The sequence below is a fragment of the Centropristis striata genome, chromosome 14, assembly GCF_030273125.1.
Source record: "Centropristis striata isolate RG_2023a ecotype Rhode Island chromosome 14, C.striata_1.0, whole genome shotgun sequence".
NCBI classification, from domain to species: Eukaryota; Metazoa; Chordata; class Actinopteri; order Perciformes; family Serranidae; genus Centropristis; species Centropristis striata.
This window is the reverse complement of record NC_081530.1, coordinates 2,618,148-2,637,568: the sequence shown is the minus strand read 5'-3', so window position 1 is coordinate 2,637,568 and position 19,421 is coordinate 2,618,148. Positions and strand designations below refer to the sequence as shown.

The following is a 19,421-nucleotide window of genomic DNA, read 5'->3' as shown; positions in this document are numbered from 1 at the left end:
ACTGGGTTAAAGCTCCGATGGGGTACATATGGTGTTACTTCTCATTATGTTCCCAGTTTCATCCATTTATTCCTCTGTTCCTAGCACGGCCAGACATCTTCCACCCATAGTTCACCGAACAACCGTCCAGTCCATCACCATCACCTCCAGGAAGGAGAACACCAAAGAGGAGGAGCAGAGGAATCGGACTGAACCGCCTCCACCACCCACCCTCCACTCCCCTCCTACCCCCTCCTTCTCCTCCCCTGTCAGCCCCGCAACCCCCACCTCCCTCCTGGCGTCCCTCCTGGCCAGGAAAAGGTCCATCGTCACCGTCCCGGCCACTAAGGAGGTCAGCCCGCCGTCCCGCGGCAGCTCCCGCCCCTCCCCCCCCGAACGCATGCCCTACCTGCCCCACTCCCCCTTCCACCTCTTCTCCTATGACCTCGATGAGGAGCCAGCTCCACCCAAACCCAGCGAAGACTCCCCCAAATCCACGTCTCCCAGGTCAGACGGACAGCAGAACTCAATCTCACGAGTTCAAGAAGCACAGAAACCTCTCCTAGCATCTCTTCGACGTTTCACTTCTCCTTTTTTTTTTAAGTTTCCACTTCTGTTTCTGGCTTTTCTCGCACCAGCTTGGATCTCTTTGCATCACTTCTGTTAATCATCACCTCCCTTTTCAACAGTTTTTTTCACTCGACTGCACGGCTTCTCACATTCGGCCTGTCGACTCTGTTATTATCACCTTTTGTTCCTTCACATCTTTTTTTCTTAGTTCTGTCAGTACGTGTTTAGTCTGCACTTGTTTGCAATCCTCCCTTTGTTTCTCTCTCTCTCCTTCTTTTCAGGAACAGCACAAGTACAGCACCTCTATATCTATATAGTCTGTCCTTGCTTCTTGTTTTGTTATTTTAGTAGAACTGCATTTTCTCAGCTTTACTTTCTCCATTCACTCTAATGCTGTGTACAATTTGTTTTGTGTTAAATATACTGTATTTCCATATGTAGTTGACACTGCCCACATATAGCCTTTTTATGATTATCCTATATTCAGATGCTGATATTTTTGTTAGCTAATAATTAGCTAAATAAAAACTGTTATTTTGCATGTTTAAACAAAAACTTAAATTGATAGTTCAGATTTTTTCAGGTGAGGTATTTATCCATAGTCATTGTATTACCTACAGAAGATGGCAGGCGGTAAATCCCCAGATTTAAATAAATCATAATCATAAAAAGTATACACTATATTTAATTAATTTACCATTTTACATTGCTGTCAGACAGCTAATACACTGACTAATAATAATAATAATTCATTTTATTTGTAATACACTTTACATTACAGGAAATCTCAAAGTGCTACAGGTTAAAAGTATAACATTCTAATTATAAAAAGGATAAAAAAAGGAAAAAAAAAAACAGCTAAAAACAGAAAACATACATACATAATCTAAAAACCATCTAGATGGGAGGAACCAAAGGTTTTACTAAAAAGGAATGTTTTTAGTCCTTTTTTTAAAAGTCTCTATGGACTGTGCTGGTGGTGGACTATGGATAAGTACCTCACAAAACCTCGAGACTATGCCTTTAAATAACAAACCAGCAGCTTAAAAAAGAAACTTGTAGCATGCTAACACTGGTTTAAAGACTTGTCAAGCTAAATATATTTGAGTAAAGGGTCTTTTCAGGTTCACAGTGGACTTTAAGTGAGGAGAGACACCTTGCCTGGAATTTTTTACAGAAACATAAAGGAATAAACACCACAGGTCCCTCTCGTGTTGCCCTGACAGTATCAGTCCCGTTATGTAACAAGGTGTCACATTTGTTCCTCGCCACCAGTTTTGCACTGGTCGATCGGTGTCGTGTAACTGGTTGAGTGGAGAGGTCACTCACTCTCACCTATCTTCTCTTCCAGGAATGGCTTGTCCTACTCCTCCCTCCCAAGTACGCCCACCAGCTCCAGGTGAGCCCACTCCAACATGTGCCTGCATTCTTACATGACAACAACTTTTAGAATTCATGCTTGTGTAGCGTAAACAAATACACATAGAAGTACATATTCATGTGTGTTTGCATGAACTCACATGTGTAACAAGTATGGACAGTGTGGAGCTATGTGGTGCTTTCATGATAATGGTCCCCGGTTACTGAACTGCACTGCAAAAAAAGAAAAGTTGGGTGAACTCAAAATTTCAAGGCAACAAACTTCAATAAAATTTTAAATTGGACAATTAAACTAAATATTTTAATTTTTGTTTTTGAGTTTGCTCAACTCTGAATTTCTCTGGCACGATTGTAACGCCGCTATGAAATGTCAGCTAATGTTGTGACCACAATTTTGAGTTAGCATTGATACGCTAATGGCTACTCTTGTAGCTGTAACAAGCAGCGCCGCTAGCATCAGTTAGCCGATAGCATCAGTTAGCCGCTAGCTTTCGCTAATGACCGAATTTCACAACAAAGAAATAAGAGTTATCAGAACTATTGTCCCTTGTTGTGAACCCCAACTTAAAGATATAAGTAACAACAACTCACCAACTTGTTTTTGAGCAGACAACTGGCTTCCTTTGTTGTGCTAACTTACATTATTGCCCTAAATGTCAATAATTTATATTTCCAAGTTTTACCAACTTAAATCACTGATTTAGGCCAAAAAAAATACAAGTCAGCTTTTTTGCAGTGTGCTCATATTACCTCTATGGAGAAAACAGTCATTAACATAATTTATGACGTGTTACATAAATACTTACACATATAGAAGCCCTGTATATGTTGTGTTCATGAACAGATTCAGCTGTTTATATCATCATATCTTCACAGTGGTGCTTGGGTTGCATATTAAAATAGACCAGCAAATTAAAAAAAAATGAAATATGGAACATCATCCAAATCTTTGGTACATGACTGTTAGAATAAAAAGTTTATTGAAAAAACAAATGATGTTTGAGAATCACAGCATCATACTGATGCACTGGTGCATGAAATCTTTTTTCTTCTTCTCTCTCTTTACTTCAGGCCTGCTCTGGGAGGTCTTCTGTCGTCGTCTTATCGACAACACCAGGAATCTCTGGCAGCAGAGCGAGAACGCCGCCGTGTGGAGAGAGAGGAGAGACTGCAGAGGATAGAGCGAGAGGAGAGGAACAAGCACAGGTGAGGCAGCGCAGGCTTTGTTGTTGAAAGAGCCCTACACAGATTGAGATGAGAGATTAGATTAAATAAAAATGTATCACTCCAACAATTTATTCCACCTAAAACAAATACAAATATATTGTTTCATTGCTATTGCATTGCTATGGACTGAAAAATAACTATATTTGGTAAGTCCAGGTAATATTTCGAGAAAAAAGTTGCAAATTTACTAGATTTAAAGTGGCAAATCTACAAGAAAAAAAGTCGCAGATTTACGAGAAAAAAGTGGGAAAAAAGCAACTTTTTTCTCCCAGATTCACCACTTTAAATTTCATAAATCTACACATTTCAAGAAAAATTTCAAGGCAACAAACTTCGATAACATTTTCAGTTGGACAATTAAACTAAATATTTTAAGTTTTGTTTTTGAGTTTTGCTCAACTCTGAATTTTTCTGGTAACGCCGCTATGAAATGTCAGCTAATGTTGTAACCACAATTTTGAGTTAGCATTGATACGCTAATGGCTACTCTTGTAGCTGTAACAAGCAGCATCTGTTAGCCGCTAGCATCAGTTAGCCGTGAGCTTTCGCTAATGACCTAATTTCACAACAAAGAAATAAGAGTTATCAGAACTATTGTCCCTTGTTGTGAACCCCAACTTAAAGATATAAGTAACAACAACTCACCAACTTGTTTTTGAGCAGACAACTGGCTTCCTTTGTTGTGCTAACTTACATTATTGCCCTAAATGTCAGTAATTTATATTTCCAAGTTTTACCAAATTAAATCACTGTTTTAGGCCAAAAAATACAACTTGGCTTTTTTGCAGTGCACCAGGAGGTCTACAGACGACCATACGTACATGTGTAGGTGATGATTATTACCTTTAAAATGTTCTGTTTGTTTATCTCTACCAGCCGCGACTATGTGGATAAAATGGAAGAGGCCAGGCTCGCGCGGGAGGAGAGGTAAGTGTGTGCACTAAATCAAAACAACGCACTCACAGAACAGCTGAACCTGCAGGGAATATGTTGCAGCCTGTGGTTTGGGAAGCTCGGTAATAGTGTAATTGTTTTCAGGTTAAAAAGGTTTGGGGGAGGTGGGGGGGTACTGAATCGATTTTCTTTGCTCTGTCTGCCTGTTTTCTCTTTTCTTAAGGAGCTGTATTTTAACTGCCTTTCTGCCAAGGGCCTGATTGTTTTGGCTGCATGCTGTGAGAAAATCAGATTCCAGGATTCGTCAAGCTTTTCACACTGAACGCACGTACACATGCACCGATGCACGTTTTACTCAGGCACATGTGCGTTTAAACACACACAAGAGGAATTTATATGAGGGTAATAAATATATGTTTGTGTGCAATGGGAAACAAGAGATTTACTTAAGAGGGTATGTGAGGTCACGATCAGATTCAGGACTGATCAGACAAAATGCAGCCATTTGTTTGAATTGTACATATTTCTCTTTTTATATTCATATTTTTATAGACTCTTAAATGTTGCACTTACTGGAGAGCACTTTGAATTTCGTTGTACATGTGACAATGACAAATAAAGACCTATTCTATTCTATTCTATTCTATTCATACAATATATCAATTCAGAATCCCCCAACCCTTTTAACCTTAAAACAATTACACCATAGCACTATGTATTGTGCCAAGTGCTGTCACTTTTTCTGTACGCTCAGACATCTTTCACCCTCAGTTGAAAGAACTGTTGATATTACACAGAGCAAAAAGAAATAAAAGCTGACAGAGCAAAATAAAGGAGAACTTAAAGAAGTTTTGCAGAAACAAGCATGAGACCGAAAGAGTTGACAGAAAGACAGAGAGGGAATCAGCTGCTAAGTGACAGAGGTTGATATATTTGTTGTATTTCACAGTTATCAGAAAAAAATCCGGGATGCAAGATATAGCACTGTAACACCTTGACATAAAGGACTTACATGAAATATAATGGCCCTAATACCAGAGTCCAAATGCCAGAGTCCAAAAAATGAATGTTCGTTAGTTACACACTGAAGTTGGATTGAATCTGGATTCCTGAAGCATGCTAGCACACCAAGCTAAGATGCAGAATATGGTTAAATACCCGCTAAACAGGTTTGCATGCAGATGTTTTAGCTTATAGCATTAAGCAGACTGTCTAAAATAAGTGGATGTAGCCTTGATGACATAACCTGTTGGTTTGTTGACTACTGTTTTAAAGGAGCTAAACCCTTTTTAGACATAAATTACAACATTTCAATGGGAGGGTAGAGCTGGCTACACTGCAAAAAAACAAAAGTTGGGTGAACTCAAAATTTCAAGGCAACAAACTTCAATAAAATTTTAAGTTGGACAATTCAACTAAATATTTTATATTTAAGTTTTGTTTTTGAGTTTGCTCAACTCTGAATTCAAATTTTTGTCAACTCAACTGTAAATTGTACTAACTTATAATTTTACATTGTAATAACTTTTAATCCTTACTTCTGCTAACTTCTGCAATGTGCTGAATTGGCACGATTGTAACGCCGCTATGAAATGTCAGCTAATGTTGCGACCACAATTTTGAGTTCGCTAATGACCGAATTTCACCGCTTTCCCGCATTTCACAACAAAGAAATAAGAGTTATCAGAACTATTGTCCCTTGTTGTGAACCCCAACTTAAAGATATAAGTAACAACAACTCACAAACTTGTTTTTGAGCAGACAACTGGCTTCCTTTGTTGTGCTAACTTACATTATTGCCCTAAATGTCAATAATTTATATTTCCAAGTTTTACCAACTTAAATCACTGTTTTAGGCCAAAAAATATAAGTTGGCTTTTTTGCAGTGTAGGTTAAACAGGTAACCATCCTAATAGGGCCAACAACTTATCAAAGAATGATTTATGGACATAAATAGTTTAAGTTTTTTCGCTCTTTCTATTTCTCAATGTGTAAAGACATACAGCATATTTACGGTGTTTGATCCAAGTTAAAGCAACCAACACTCTTAATCAGATGCACACACACACACACAAACACACACAGGATCCAGTTTCTTCAGACCTCTGAAGTGGCCTGATGCTAATGAACTCTGAACAGAAGCTCCACACATTCATGGTATGGTGGGAAAGAGGAGGGGTTAAAGAAAGAGAGAGAGAGAGAGAGAGAGAGAGAGAGAGAGAGAGAGAGGGTTGACTCTGTGCCATAGATCTCGGTTGTGGCTGGCAGGTGGTAACATTTGGTTTGGGAACATGGTGAGGAAGAAAGAGGAGCAGCACGAGGGAGGAGAGCTGATGGAGGAACATCTTGAACAGGTTTACTCTGATTCACTTCTGATGTTTGGCCTTTCAGCAGCCATGCTAACATTAACCATCTCTACCGTTCTTCTCTCTTGTCGTTCTCCTTTCCTCTCCTCCCTAACATTGTTTCTTCTTCTCCAAACTCCCTCTGGGTGCATATTTGGACTGCTGGTGATAGTATTTAGCGAGACAGGAGAGGAGAGCGGGACGGTGGCAGGAAATGAGTGATAATTGCATTGAATGCTTTGTGGGCGATAAATGGGGCGAGGTAGAGGAGTGAGGTAGGCTGATAGAGTGAAGAGGTGGTATGAGTGTTTTTCAGGTGAACAAAGAATGTTGGAAGGTTGTCATGGATTGAAGTAAACCAGCAGCGTGCTATCTAGAGTAGTTTAGGGCTGTTTGGCAAAAACCAACAGTGAAAGCAGCTCCTGATTTATACAGGTTGGCGTCAAGGTTATTATAGTTAACGAAAACTAACGAAATAACGAAAACTAGAATTGAAAAAACATTTTCGTTAACTGAAATAAAAATAAAAACTAGAGTTTTTAAAAAAACCATAACTAACTGAAACTGTATTTTGTGGTTACAAAACTAACTAAAATTATAGTGAAAATGTCCTTAGTTTTCGTTTTTTTCAACTTTTTTCATTCATAATTCAGTGTTTCTATTTGAACGTGCAACACATGGTAAATATGTTTACTGAGACTGGGATGTTTACACTAGAACCAAAATTCAAAACACCCAGAACTGTAAGAGTTAATAACCTTATTGGGGCTGAGATGATAAACCAAAGGAAATAAAGGCAAAATGTATTATGAACTCTTTGAATCTTGCACCCAACACATAGCCCATTACAAAAAAACTAAAACTAACACTAAAACTAATAAAAACTAAACTAAAACTAAGCATTTTCAAAAAATAAAAACTAAACTAAAACTAGAAAACTCACTCTAAAAACTAACTAAAACTAACCGAATTTGAAAACAAAAATTCACAACGAAATTAAAACTAAAACTAATGAAAAATCCAAAACTATTATAACCTTGGTTGGCGTGCAATACAACAACATTTTTTAGAAACACTGTCTATTCTTTTCAACCTGTTTTCTTATAGAACCAAATTGTCAGATGTGATCAGGTTCATTCTTATGTGACAAGGTCAGCTAATGGTGGTCAGATGATGTCACCATGTCCAAAATCAAATGCCTTAAAGAGAACAGTTATTTATCGTGTTATTTGTCAGTTATTGGAATAATTGCCCACTGAATATACGTGAACTGAATAGTAAAGTATCTTTTAATTATTACTTGAGAATGCACTATTTAAATTTGTGAGTAGTGAATTAACATATTTACTGTGTGAAAGTGAGAATTAATGTAATAGATATGAATGTAATAACTTATTCGGAATGATTTCTGATGATGTATATAACAATGTCTACAATGTTTAATTGTTGACAAAATGACCAAAAAAGACACAAAATGACCAAAAAAGACACAAAATTACCAAAAATAGACACAAAATGACCAAAAAAGGCACAAATTGACCACAAAATGATAATAAAGACACAAAATTACCAAAAAAAAAGATAAAAAATTACCAAAAAAGACACAAAATGACCAGAAAAGGCACAAATTGACCAAAAAAGGTAGCTTAAAGAGAACAGTTATTTATCGTGCTATCAGTTATTGGAATAATTGCCCGCTGAATATACGTGAACTGAATAGTAAAGTATCTTTTAATTATTACTTGAGAATGCACGATTTAAATTTGTAAGTAGTGAATTAACATATTTACTGTATGAAAGTGAGAATTAATGTAATAGATATGAATGTAATAACTTATTCGGAATGATTTCTGATGACGTATATAATAATGTCTACAATGTTTAATTGTTAAGTGATTTTTGTTTTGTCTTGTGGACCCCAGGAAGACTAGCTCCTCCCACTTTTGGTGACAGCTAATGGGGATCTTTTTAACAATAAAAAATAAACTGAGAGAGGAAACACAGGAGACGCATTGTTTCTGATTCTGATCCTCCCTCTCTCTCTCTCTCTCTCTCTCTCTCTCTCTCTCTCTCTCTTTCTCTCTCAGGTATAAGAACGTGGAGCGTCTGGCGGCGGAGGAGTTTGAGAGGGAGCACGTCCGGGTGTCAAGGACTCGCCCTGACCTCGACCTGACCTTTGAACCCGCGGAGGCCTGGCCCTCGTCATCACGCAGCAGCACGCCGTCCTCCTTCGCCTCCCAGGAGGACGCAGAGGCCGACCTCGAAGCGGGGACCCCCGCCACCCCGTCTGAAACTGGTAGGACACCTGAGAGGATTTGTGTAGGGATTTACGGGGAAATTTATGAAATGATTTAAGTTCTAAGCTGTGTTCCAGCATGTAATATTTAATTATTAATTAAAAATGTATGGGTAACGCTTTATATTAAGGTCCTTGTAATAACCATTAATTAACAAATAATAAGGCCCTTGTAAGTCCTTACAAGATGCTTATTAACATTACTGTGTGTTTATAAGCTTATATAAGTGTTAATAATGGCATTACAAACACCCATGACCCACCCATTGTGTCTTTGCCATGCCTTTATTAATCTTATTTTGTTTGCTTATTGATATTAAAATATACTTTATTGCTCATCTATTATAAGTTAACTATAAGTTAACTATGCTTTTTGCAGCTAAAGGGATCTAAAGCGAGAACAATGCCTTATTACTTGTTAATTAATGGTTATACCAAGGACCTTAATATAAAGCGTTACCCAAAATACTAGTGGTTAATACTGTGGGGACCAGTGGCGGTTCTACACAGGGGCCTCCAGGGGCCACTGCCCCTGTGTAGAAGCCTTTGGCCCCTGCTTTGGCCCCTGTGTCAAATTAATAATAAAATGATCAATTTATAACAATGAACGACAGAACAATTTCTCATTGTACACAATAATAATGTGCAATAAAAGCTAAATATAAAGATCATTCTCACTGTACTGCACTTTCAAAATAAAAAGTAATTGTGCACAAAAATGAGAAATGTCATTGTCATAGAAAAATAACTGTTAATGTCTGTAAGTCTCAGTGTTTCAATCAACGTAGTTCTTCCAAATGTGAGATTTTTAGCTAAAATAAAGGTTTTGAATGCTTAAATATCATTTTTGACGATTTTTAATGTGCCCCCCTGATTAAACACTGGCCCCTGCTTAGCCCCCCACAGCAAAATTGGTCTAGAACCGCCACTGGTGGGGACTTCAAATTAAAACCAGAAGGTCGCCAGTTCATATCCCAACCGTACGCTCCAAAGCAATCACTCTTAACCTGAAATTGTTTCATTTTGCCTGCCATTTTCATTAGAAATGCATGCGTGAGCTAAAGAAAGAGAGGCGAGACAGACTGTGGAAAATACTGACAGAGAGGAGGGGACAGAAAGAAAAAAACAGAGAGAGAGAGAGGAAAAGGGTGAAAAGGTCAAATGCGTTTTTGAAAGACCTTTTTCAAAGTGTAATGCCAAAACATCTTGTGTAAGAAAAAAGGCCTTGTTATGGAGCTGATGCATGCACAGCCATGAGCTGAGGTACTGTAGCGCAGTTAGCTGAGTGCATGAGGCCTCACAGTGTCGTGTTATTCTAACCCCGCCTGCATCACTGCATGGACTGTACTGGGGACTTACGTGTTTATGTGTGTTTTGACATAAACAGGATCTTTAATTCTTCATTTCCTGTTCATATCCTGGTCCTGCAACAACCTGGCTTTCTGTACCCGCCATATTGTTTACATTAGCGTATGGGTGTGTGTTTTTGTTTTTCTTATAAGTGCGTGTGAACGTGTGTTGATACAGGGGGCAGGAATCAAACACAGCCATGCTACATGTATCAGACTGTGTTTCATTGCAGATTGGGAATGTTAGAGAATAAAGTATCTGGGAATAAAGTATCTGGGAATGTTAGAGAATAAAGTATCTGGGAATAAAATATCTGGGAATGTTAGAGAATAAAGTATCTGGGAAAAAAGTATCTGGGAATGTTAGAGAATAAATGTTAGAGAATAAAGTATCTGGGAATGTTAGAGAATAAGGTATCTGGGAATAAAGTATCTGGGAATGTTAGAGAATAAATGTTAGAGAATAAAATATCTGGGAATGTTAGAGAATAAATGTTAGAGAATAAAGTATCTGGGAATGTTAGAGAATAAAGTATCTGGGAATAAAGTATCTGGGAATGTTAGAGAATAAAGTATCTGGGAATAAAGTATCTGGGAATGTTAGAGAATAAAGTATCTGGGAATGTTAGAGAATAAAGTATCTGGGAATGTTAGAGAATAAAGTATCTGGGAATAAAGTATCTGGGAATGTTAGAGAATAAATGTTAGAGAATAAAGTATCTGGGAATGTTAGAGAATAAAGTATCTGGGAATAAAGTATCTGGGAATGTTAGAGAATAAAGTATCTGGGAATAAAGTATCTGGGAATGTTAGAGAATAAATGTTAGAGAATAAAGTATCTGGGAATGTTAGAGAATAAAGTATCTGGGAATGTTAGAGAATAATGTTAGAGAATAAAGTATCTGGGAATGTTAGAGAATAATGTTAGAGAATAAAGTATCTGGGAATGTTAGAGAATAAATGTTAGAGAATAAAGTATCTGGGAATGTTAGAGAATAAATGTTAGAGAATAAAGTATCTGGGAATGTTAGAGAATAAATGTTAGAGAATAAAGTATCTGGGAATGTTAGAGAATAAATGTTAGAGAATAAAGTATCTGGGAATGTTAGAGAATAAAGTATCTGGGAATAAAATATCTGGGAATGTTAGAGAATAAAGTATCTGGGAAAAAAGTTCTGGGAATGTTAGAGAATAAATGTTAGAGAATAAAGTATCTGGGAATGTTAGAGAATAAAGTATCTGGGAATAAAATATCTGGGAATGTTAGAGAATAAAGTATCTGGGAAAAAAGTATCTGGGAATGTTAGAGAATAAATGTTAGAGAATAAAGTATCTGGGAATGTTAGAGAATAAGGTATCTGGGAATAAAGTATCTGGGAATGTTAGAGAATAAATGTTAGAGAATAAAATATCTGGGAATGTTAGAGAATAAATGTTAGAGAATAAAGTATCTGGGAATGTTAGAGAATAAAGTATCTGGGAATAAAGTATCTGGGAATGTTAGAGAATAAAGTATCTGGGAATAAAGTATCTGGGAATGTTAGAGAATAAAGTATCTGGGAATGTTAGAGAATAAAGTATCTGGGAATGTTAGAGAATAAAGTATCTGGGAATAAAGTATCTGGGAATGTTAGAGAATAAATGTTAGAGAATAAAGTATCTGGGAATGTTAGAGAATAAAGTATCTGGGAATAAAGTATCTGGGAATGTTAGAGAATAAAGTATCTGGGAATAAAGTATCTGGGAATGTTAGAGAATAAATGTTAGAGAATAAAGTATCTGGGAATGTTAGAGAATAAAGTATCTGGGAATGTTAGAGAATAAATGTTAGAGAATAAAGTATCTGGGAATGTTAGAGAATAAATGTTAGAGAATAAAGTATCTGGGAATGTTAGAGAATAAATGTTAGAGAATAAAGTATCTGGGAATGTTAGAGAATAAATGTTAGAGAATAAAGTATCTGGGAATGTTAGAGAATAAATGTTAGAGAATAAAGTATCTGGGAATGTTAGAGAATAAATGTTAGAGAATAAAGTATCTGGGAATGTTAGAGAATAAAGTATCTGGGAATGTTAGAGAATAAATGTTAGAGAATAAAGTATCTCTGATTTATTGGTGACAGGAGACGCTGATGACTCCAGCGCCAGTGTAGAAACAGAGGAGAAAGAAGCCAGTGCTGAAGAGGAGGAAGAACAGAAAGAAGAGGAAGTACAGGAGGAAGTACAGAAGGAAGCATCGGCAGAAAAGGAGGAGGAAGGAGAAGAGGGTGAGCAGGAACCAGAGAAGGAGAAAGAGGAGGTGGAGGTGGAGGTGGAGGCGGAGGCGGAGGCTGAGGAGGACAGCGGCATCCTGAGCGACAAAGAGCGACAGAATGAGGAGGTGAATGAGAAGGACAACTGCTCCGCCTCCAGCATCTCGTCAGCCAGCAGCACTCTGGAGAGAGAGGAGAGGGGCAGCAGTGAGAATGGTGGGTCGTTCTTTAGTATTTTGCATTGTGAACTAAAATTCAAGTTATAATTCCAGGTCTAGTTTTAAGTCAGTAGGTCAGTTTTAGGGATTTTGTTCAGCTGTCACTCTCTTGAAATGATTTAAGTTCTAAGCATGTAATATTCAATTATTAATTAAAAATGTATGGGTAACGCTTTATATTAAGGTCCTTGTAATAACCATTAATTAACAAGTAATAAGGCCCTTGTAAGTCTTTACAAGATGCTTATTAACATTATTGTGTGTTTATAAGCTTATATAAGTGTTAATAATGGCATTACAAACACCCATGACCCACCCATTATGTCTTTGCCATGCCTTTATTAATTTTATTTTGTTTGCTTATTGATATTAAAATATACTTTATTGCTCATCTATTATAAGTTAACTATGCACTTGTTAACAGTTAACTATGCTTTTTGCAGCTAAAGGGATCTAAAGCGAGAACAATGCCTTATTACTTGTTAATTAATGGTTATTACAAGGACCTTAATATAAAGCGTTACCGAAAATACTAGTGTTCACTAAGAAGCATGATCAGCATATTGGGAGATTTCCCAGCATGCATCATTTTGTGTAGCCTGAAAAAAACATAAATTATTGAAACTTGCTATGTTTTTCATCTATTATAAGTTAACTATAAGTTAACTATGCTTTTTGCAATTACCGGATCTAAAGCGAGAACAATGCCTTATTACTTGTTAATTAATGGTTATTAAGGACCTTATTATAAAGTGTTACCTATGTATGTATTAAAAATGATCTAAAGTCATGGCTGTACCACAATGCATTTTGCTGAGGAATTTATATCTAATATATCCCTCTTGACCCCATTAATCTGGTCCTCAGGTTTTAAGGAGACCGAGGTGAACGAGGAGTGCAGCAAGCTCCTCAACAGTAAACTCTTCATGCTGGACATGCTGTACTCCCAGAACAAGAAGCCCAGTGACGAGGAGGAGGAGGAAGAGGATGTGGAGAAGGAGAAGGAGAAGGAGAAAGAGAAAGGGGAGGGGGAGGACAAAGAAACCCAGGAGGATGCTGGAACGCAACTGGGCGAAGACGAGGAGATCGACCACAAGGCTGAGAAACCAGATCAGCGCGGGACCATCCGGCCGTTCGCCGAGCGGTTCGGACACTTGATCAAGGACCTCGGCTCCAACGCCCCTCACCTGGACGTCCCCGCCAACGAGCCCCCTCCCCCCCCGCCCAAAAAGGAATCGGACACGATCTGGGACCAGCTCCTGGCCAGCCCTCGAGAGCTGCGCATCGGGGACATCAACTTCACCGACCTGACGGAGGAAGACGACAAAGACATTCTGGATGCTGTTTTGATGGGAGGATGCAGCGACCTCCCGCCGCCGCCGCCTCCTCCGCCCCGCTTCCCTCCGCCTCCACACATGCTGGGCGGCTGCCCTCCTCCGCCTCCCTTGATTGGGATGATGAGCCCTCCTCCTCCACCTTTCTTTAGTGCCCCCATTCCAGTGCCTCCTCCCCCAGAGCCGCCACTTTTTAACAAGAAGAAGAAGACAATCAGGCTCTTCTGGAGCGAGGTGAGTCAAGATGCAATTATCATCGCCATCAATGTTATGTTGTGATGTTGTATGTGATGTTGTATTTTTTTCTTAATCGTATCGTAAGTGTTTGTATATGTATTTTGTATATTGTACGTATTTTTAGTTATTTTTTATTTAATTTTAATTTTATTTTATTTTATTTATTTTTTTTAATTAATTAATTTATTTTTATTTTTTATTTATTTATTTATTTATTTTTTTGTTTGTTTTTGTTTTTTTGTTTTTTGTTTCGTAATTCTCTGCTTTTTTACATCATGGCCAGGGGACTACAGATGAGAACTAGCCTTCTGGCTAACTCTGGCATTTTTTAACCATGCATAATCATGTGTTTTATGAAATTGCACTGTCCCCTTTTAAATAAACTAATAATAATAATCAGTCAGCCACAAATATCACAGTGTTACACATCATTTATCCAGTAGATCAGGGATTCCCAAAGTGTGGTGCGTGGACCCCTGGGGGTGCACGAGAGTGTCTCAAAAAATGTCTCTAGCTAATTCATCTCTTTTTGTGTTCAGGTGCGTCCGACGGACTCTCAGTACAAGGACTACAAGCGGAGTGAAGACTCGTTCTGGTCCAAACTGGAACCAGTGAAAATGGACACAGCCAAACTGGAACATCTGTTTGAGACGAAATCAAAGGAAATACCAGTTACAAAGGTGAACAAGCAGACCCTGAGCAGGCTTCAGAGAGCTGTAGAGACTTAGCCTGGCTAACACCAGCGTTACAGCAGCGAGCGGTAGCGGGGCTAGTAGCGGGGCTAGTGGCGGCGCTAGTAGCGGGGCTAGTGGCGGCGCTAGTAGCGGGGCTAGTGGCGGCGCTAGTAGCGGGGCTAGTGGCGGCGCTAGTAGCGGGGCTAGTGGCGGCGCTAGTAGCGGGGCTAGTGGCGGCGGTAGTAGCGGGGCTAGTGGCGGCGATAGTAGCGGGGCTAGTGGCGGCGATAGTAGCGGGGCTAGTAGCTGCGCTAGTGCCGGCGCTAGTAGCGGGCTAGTGGCGGGGCTAGTGGCGGGGCTAGTAGCGGCGCTAGTAGCGGCGCTAGTGGCGGGGCTAGTGGCGGGGCTAGTAGCGGCGCTAGTGGCGGGGCTAGTAGCGGCGCTAGTAGCGGGGCTAGTAGCGGCGCGAGTTGGTAGATTAGGCTTTTCCCAAATCCTGTCGGAAGCAAGGCTAAAACATCCTTTTTGGTGAAACAGGAGTGTAAAGTCAAACCTTGTTCTTCTTTTAAAATAAACTTTGGCTCTAAACTATTTAAACACCGTCTACAGCTAAAGACAGTTTCGCGTCGGCTGCAGCCATGTTGGATCTGTTAGAAAACTACAAAACTACAAGCTTCCATCTGCCGAGTAGTACGCGTCATCGTCTTGCCGTCCCTCCCCGTTCTGTGATTGGATCCTAAAACACGGCTAAGAAACGCCTGGAGGTTCGAAATGAAATTCGAGCGCGCAAGGCAGTATGGGTATCATTGTATGATACTGTATTTATGCCTTGAATTACCTGCATATATAACCTAACACATTATGGACTGATCAGTAATTTGAGTTTGACAAAAGTTAGAGGAGTGAGTTTCATGCACCTTTGCCTTTTTCTTTCTAGTTTGTCCTTGTGACTTGTATATATGAACGAATGAATGAATGAATGAATGAGTTCATTTAAAGGACAGCATGTAATACCATAAATCATTGTCACTTCATGAACAACAACAAGAAGATGGTTACATCGGATTTAGCAGTGGTGCTATTTTCCATCGGTAGTCCTTCATTGGGGGGTGGGCTAGAATATTTTTTTCAAGGATAAAACTTTTAAGAGCATTAATAAAATCATGGTGAGTCCTACAAGGGTAAAACTTTTCCTAATTAAAATTAAAATCATGGCGCACATCTGCTCGTAGGTGCATTGTTGTTTAGTTAAGAGCCTGCTTAGAACGATAAGCACGTCTGAATGTAGGTGTTTTTGTTCAATTAAAAGCCTAATTATGAAAACCTAGCTAGATAGTAGGTACATTTTAGTTTGTTTAGTGAACTCTTTGATGTTAGTGGAGGACTTGATGTGTTGGGGGAATTCATTCCATTCTTTTATAGCTATATATGAGAAGCAGTTTTGTGCGAAAGCGGTTTTTCTTTTAGGGATGGTGAATATACAGTTGCTGGTGCTTTAGCACAAACAGCTTGCTTCCACCAGCCACACAGCCTCTGGGTTTGATGCACTTTATCTCTAGAACTTAAAAGCTGATACTGAGCTGAAAAGCTGAGGTCACGCGAGTTCTGATCCTGATCCAACACAACGGGAGTTTTTTGAATCCTTGGTAATTCTCACAAAGGCTCTAAATAATAAAAATAAGGAAAGTATGGTCTGATAAGACAGGGAGCTGAAAGCAGGCTTCTTACACTTTGAACTCCTGAGCCACAGGGACTCACCTCAGGTCGGCTTCTGGTCCACACGTAATGCCACAGTATGATGGTGGTCTGCAGCTTTAGTATCAACACAGCTCAACAAAAGCTGTCAGTTAGGCAAGGCACGTTTATTTGTATAGCACAATTCAACACAAGGTGATTCAAAGTGCTTTACATACACATTAAAACAGCAAGACACAATTGAAAACAGTAAAAACAGTCAATTAAAACAGGGAAATAGAAATAAAAATACAAATAAGATAAAATAAGATACAGCAGGATAAGAAAAGAGATAAAATAATAAAAAGCACAAGTCAAACATTGCGTAGTTAAAAAGTAAGGGCAGTAGAGTAGAGCAGATAAGTGTTAAAGTTAAGGCAAACTTTACTCATATTTCTTGAGCTTTGTTCCCTTCTTTAGCTTTTATGTTTTTGTTTTTTTCCCTTTAGAATATTAAGTATGTATTTTAGATAAAAAGATTGGTAGTTGGAAGGTTCAAACCAGTTTAATTTAGGTTTTTTACCAATGTGGTTGTATAATTTGTGTGTGTATTTTTTAGTTATACCATCAGTCTTTGATAGTTTGCTCCTTTTTTTCCTCTGTTTGATTTTGATTTTTGATTACTTGCAAATTCCAAATTTCAACCCTAGAGAATATTGGAGGATATTACATACTGCCAGAATGTGTAAAAAAAAAACATACGAAAATAATATTTTGAGAAAAAAGTTTACTAGATTAAAGTGGCAAATCTACGAGAAAAAATGTGCAGATTTATGAGATTTAAAGTGGTGAATCTGGGAGAAAAAAGTTGTTTTTTTTCCCACTTTTTTCTCGTAAATCTGCAACTTTTTTCGCGCAGATTTGCCACTTTAAATCTCTTTTTTCTCGAAATATTACCTGAAGTTACCAAATATAGTTCTTTGCCTGATAAAGGGTTAAGGCAAAGAATTAAAAGCAACTTTTTTCTCCCAGATTCACCACTTTAAATCACATAAATCTACGCATTTTTTCTCGTAGATTTGCCACTTTAACTTCGTAAACTTTTTTCTCAAAATATTATTTTCATATGTTTTTTTTACACATTCTGGCAGTATGTAATATCCTCCAATATTCTCTAGGGTTGAAATTTGGAATTTGCAAGTATTTTAATGAGTGCCTTATTAAGTGTTAATAATGGCATTATAATACAGCTAATAGCAGGCTATAAGAGATGTATAATAAGAACATTAATAAAAGCCTCATCAGTATCTTATAATCCTTCATAATAGCATTACAAACACCCATAACCCACCCATTATGTCTTTGCCATGCCTTTATTAATCTTTTGTTTGCTTATTGATATTAAAATATACTTTATTGCTCATCTATTATAAGTTAACTATGCACTTGTTAACAGTTGAATATGCTTTTTGCAGCTAAAGGGATCTAAAGTGAGAACAATGCCTTATTACTTGTTAATTAATGGTTATTACAAGGACCTTAATATAAAGCGTTAATAGTGTCAGAGTGGTGCTGTAGTGAGAGTCTTCCCATGTCCATATGGTGAATATATATAACTTCCTAGTGGCAGTAACCAGATCTTAGCACCTACTTTGTTACACTTTTATGCGCTGACGTATTACGACTTCCTCCCATTAATAGCCTATAATGTTCTCGAGTGCCGGTGAGGTCATATGTTCACATACAGTGACAATACGACCACATACCATCACTGTAAAGACTTAACTGTAATGGTATTTCCTGCTTCTCCTCACCATTTAACTCCCACAGCTGCAGTCGATGTAACCTGAGTGAAGGTCCCTCTAATCCTCACAAGCCCATAAAGCAGACCACACCAGAGACAGACAGACCCAGCAGTGACCCTCTCTGTATTTTTGTGTCCTAGAAAACAGCAGCAGACGGCAAGCGTCAGGAGATCATCGTGTTGGATTCCAAGAGAAGTAACGCCATCAACATCGGTCTGACGGTGCTGCCTCCTCCTCGCACCATCAAGACGGCCATCTTGAACTTTGACGAGTACGCGCTCAACAAGGAGGGCATAGAGGTGAGAGCAGGCGGCAGCTTCCCTCTCAGAGAAGGGAAGCCAATGTGGAAGTGCCTTAAAGCAGTAGTTCTCAACCTTTTTTGAGTCGCGACCCCCAATTTAACATGCATTTTGTCCGCGACCCCCGCTCACTGAACACAATCTCACACGCACAGTTCAGATCACCCAAAAAAGAAACAAAATGACCCAAAAAAGACACAAAATGGCCCCCCAAAAAGACCAAAAACGGACACAAAATGACTAAAAAAAAGACACAAAATGACCAAAAAAGGGAAACAAAATGACCGAAAAAGGCACACATTAACACTTTGGAGACAGAGCTAATTAAAAATTACATCACATAGCTACTATATACTGGTGAGAACGCACATACTCTTTGCTCAGTCAAAAAAAGACACAAAATGACCAAAAAAGACACAAAATGACCAAAAAAAGACACAAAATGGCCATAAAAAGACATTAAATGACCTAAAAATGACACACATTAACACAGTTGAGACAGAGCTGACTTCCAAAATGATTTGGTGACCCCCAGAAATCATCTCACGACCCCAATTGGGGTCGGGACCCCAAGGTTGAGAATAGCTGATATATGGTACCTACATAAAACTGATCACAAGGTCTGTGGATTATCTTGGGTACCTTACTTGTGATTTCTTGAAAGAGACTTCGCTGTTGAGTTTTTCAAATGTGTTTTTTAGCACATGGTACCACAAGCCAAGAGCCTATCTATCTATCTATCTAGTTCCCTTATATTTGAGGTGAGGCAGACACTCCTCCCTTCTCAAAGCCATCTGGACTGATAAATAGCACTACAGATAAGAGAAGAAATATACATTTTGGATTATAAACTCAACAGTCCCTGCATTCTTTCTGGTGACCAGCAGGG

The 19,421-nt window shown here is 38.5% G+C and overlaps 1 protein-coding gene across 1 annotated transcript in view; it reads left to right on the top strand.

Annotated features, from left to right (window-relative positions):
- The window catches only part of fhod3a (formin homology 2 domain containing 3a), a 96,599-nt gene that overhangs the window by 65,858 nt on the left and 11,320 nt on the right, over positions 1 to 19,421 (top strand). Inside the window, exons 11-19 of the mRNA XM_059349607.1 lie at positions 85 to 486; positions 1,901 to 1,948; positions 3,001 to 3,135; positions 4,033 to 4,083; positions 8,483 to 8,691; positions 12,163 to 12,507; positions 13,377 to 14,077; positions 14,620 to 14,760; positions 18,374 to 18,532. Of these exons, the coding sequence (XP_059205590.1) occupies positions 85 to 486; positions 1,901 to 1,948; positions 3,001 to 3,135; positions 4,033 to 4,083; positions 8,483 to 8,691; positions 12,163 to 12,507; positions 13,377 to 14,077; positions 14,620 to 14,760; positions 18,374 to 18,532 (2,191 nt within the window). The remainder of the gene's footprint in view (positions 1 to 84; positions 487 to 1,900; positions 1,949 to 3,000; positions 3,136 to 4,032; positions 4,084 to 8,482; positions 8,692 to 12,162; positions 12,508 to 13,376; positions 14,078 to 14,619; positions 14,761 to 18,373; positions 18,533 to 19,421) is intronic.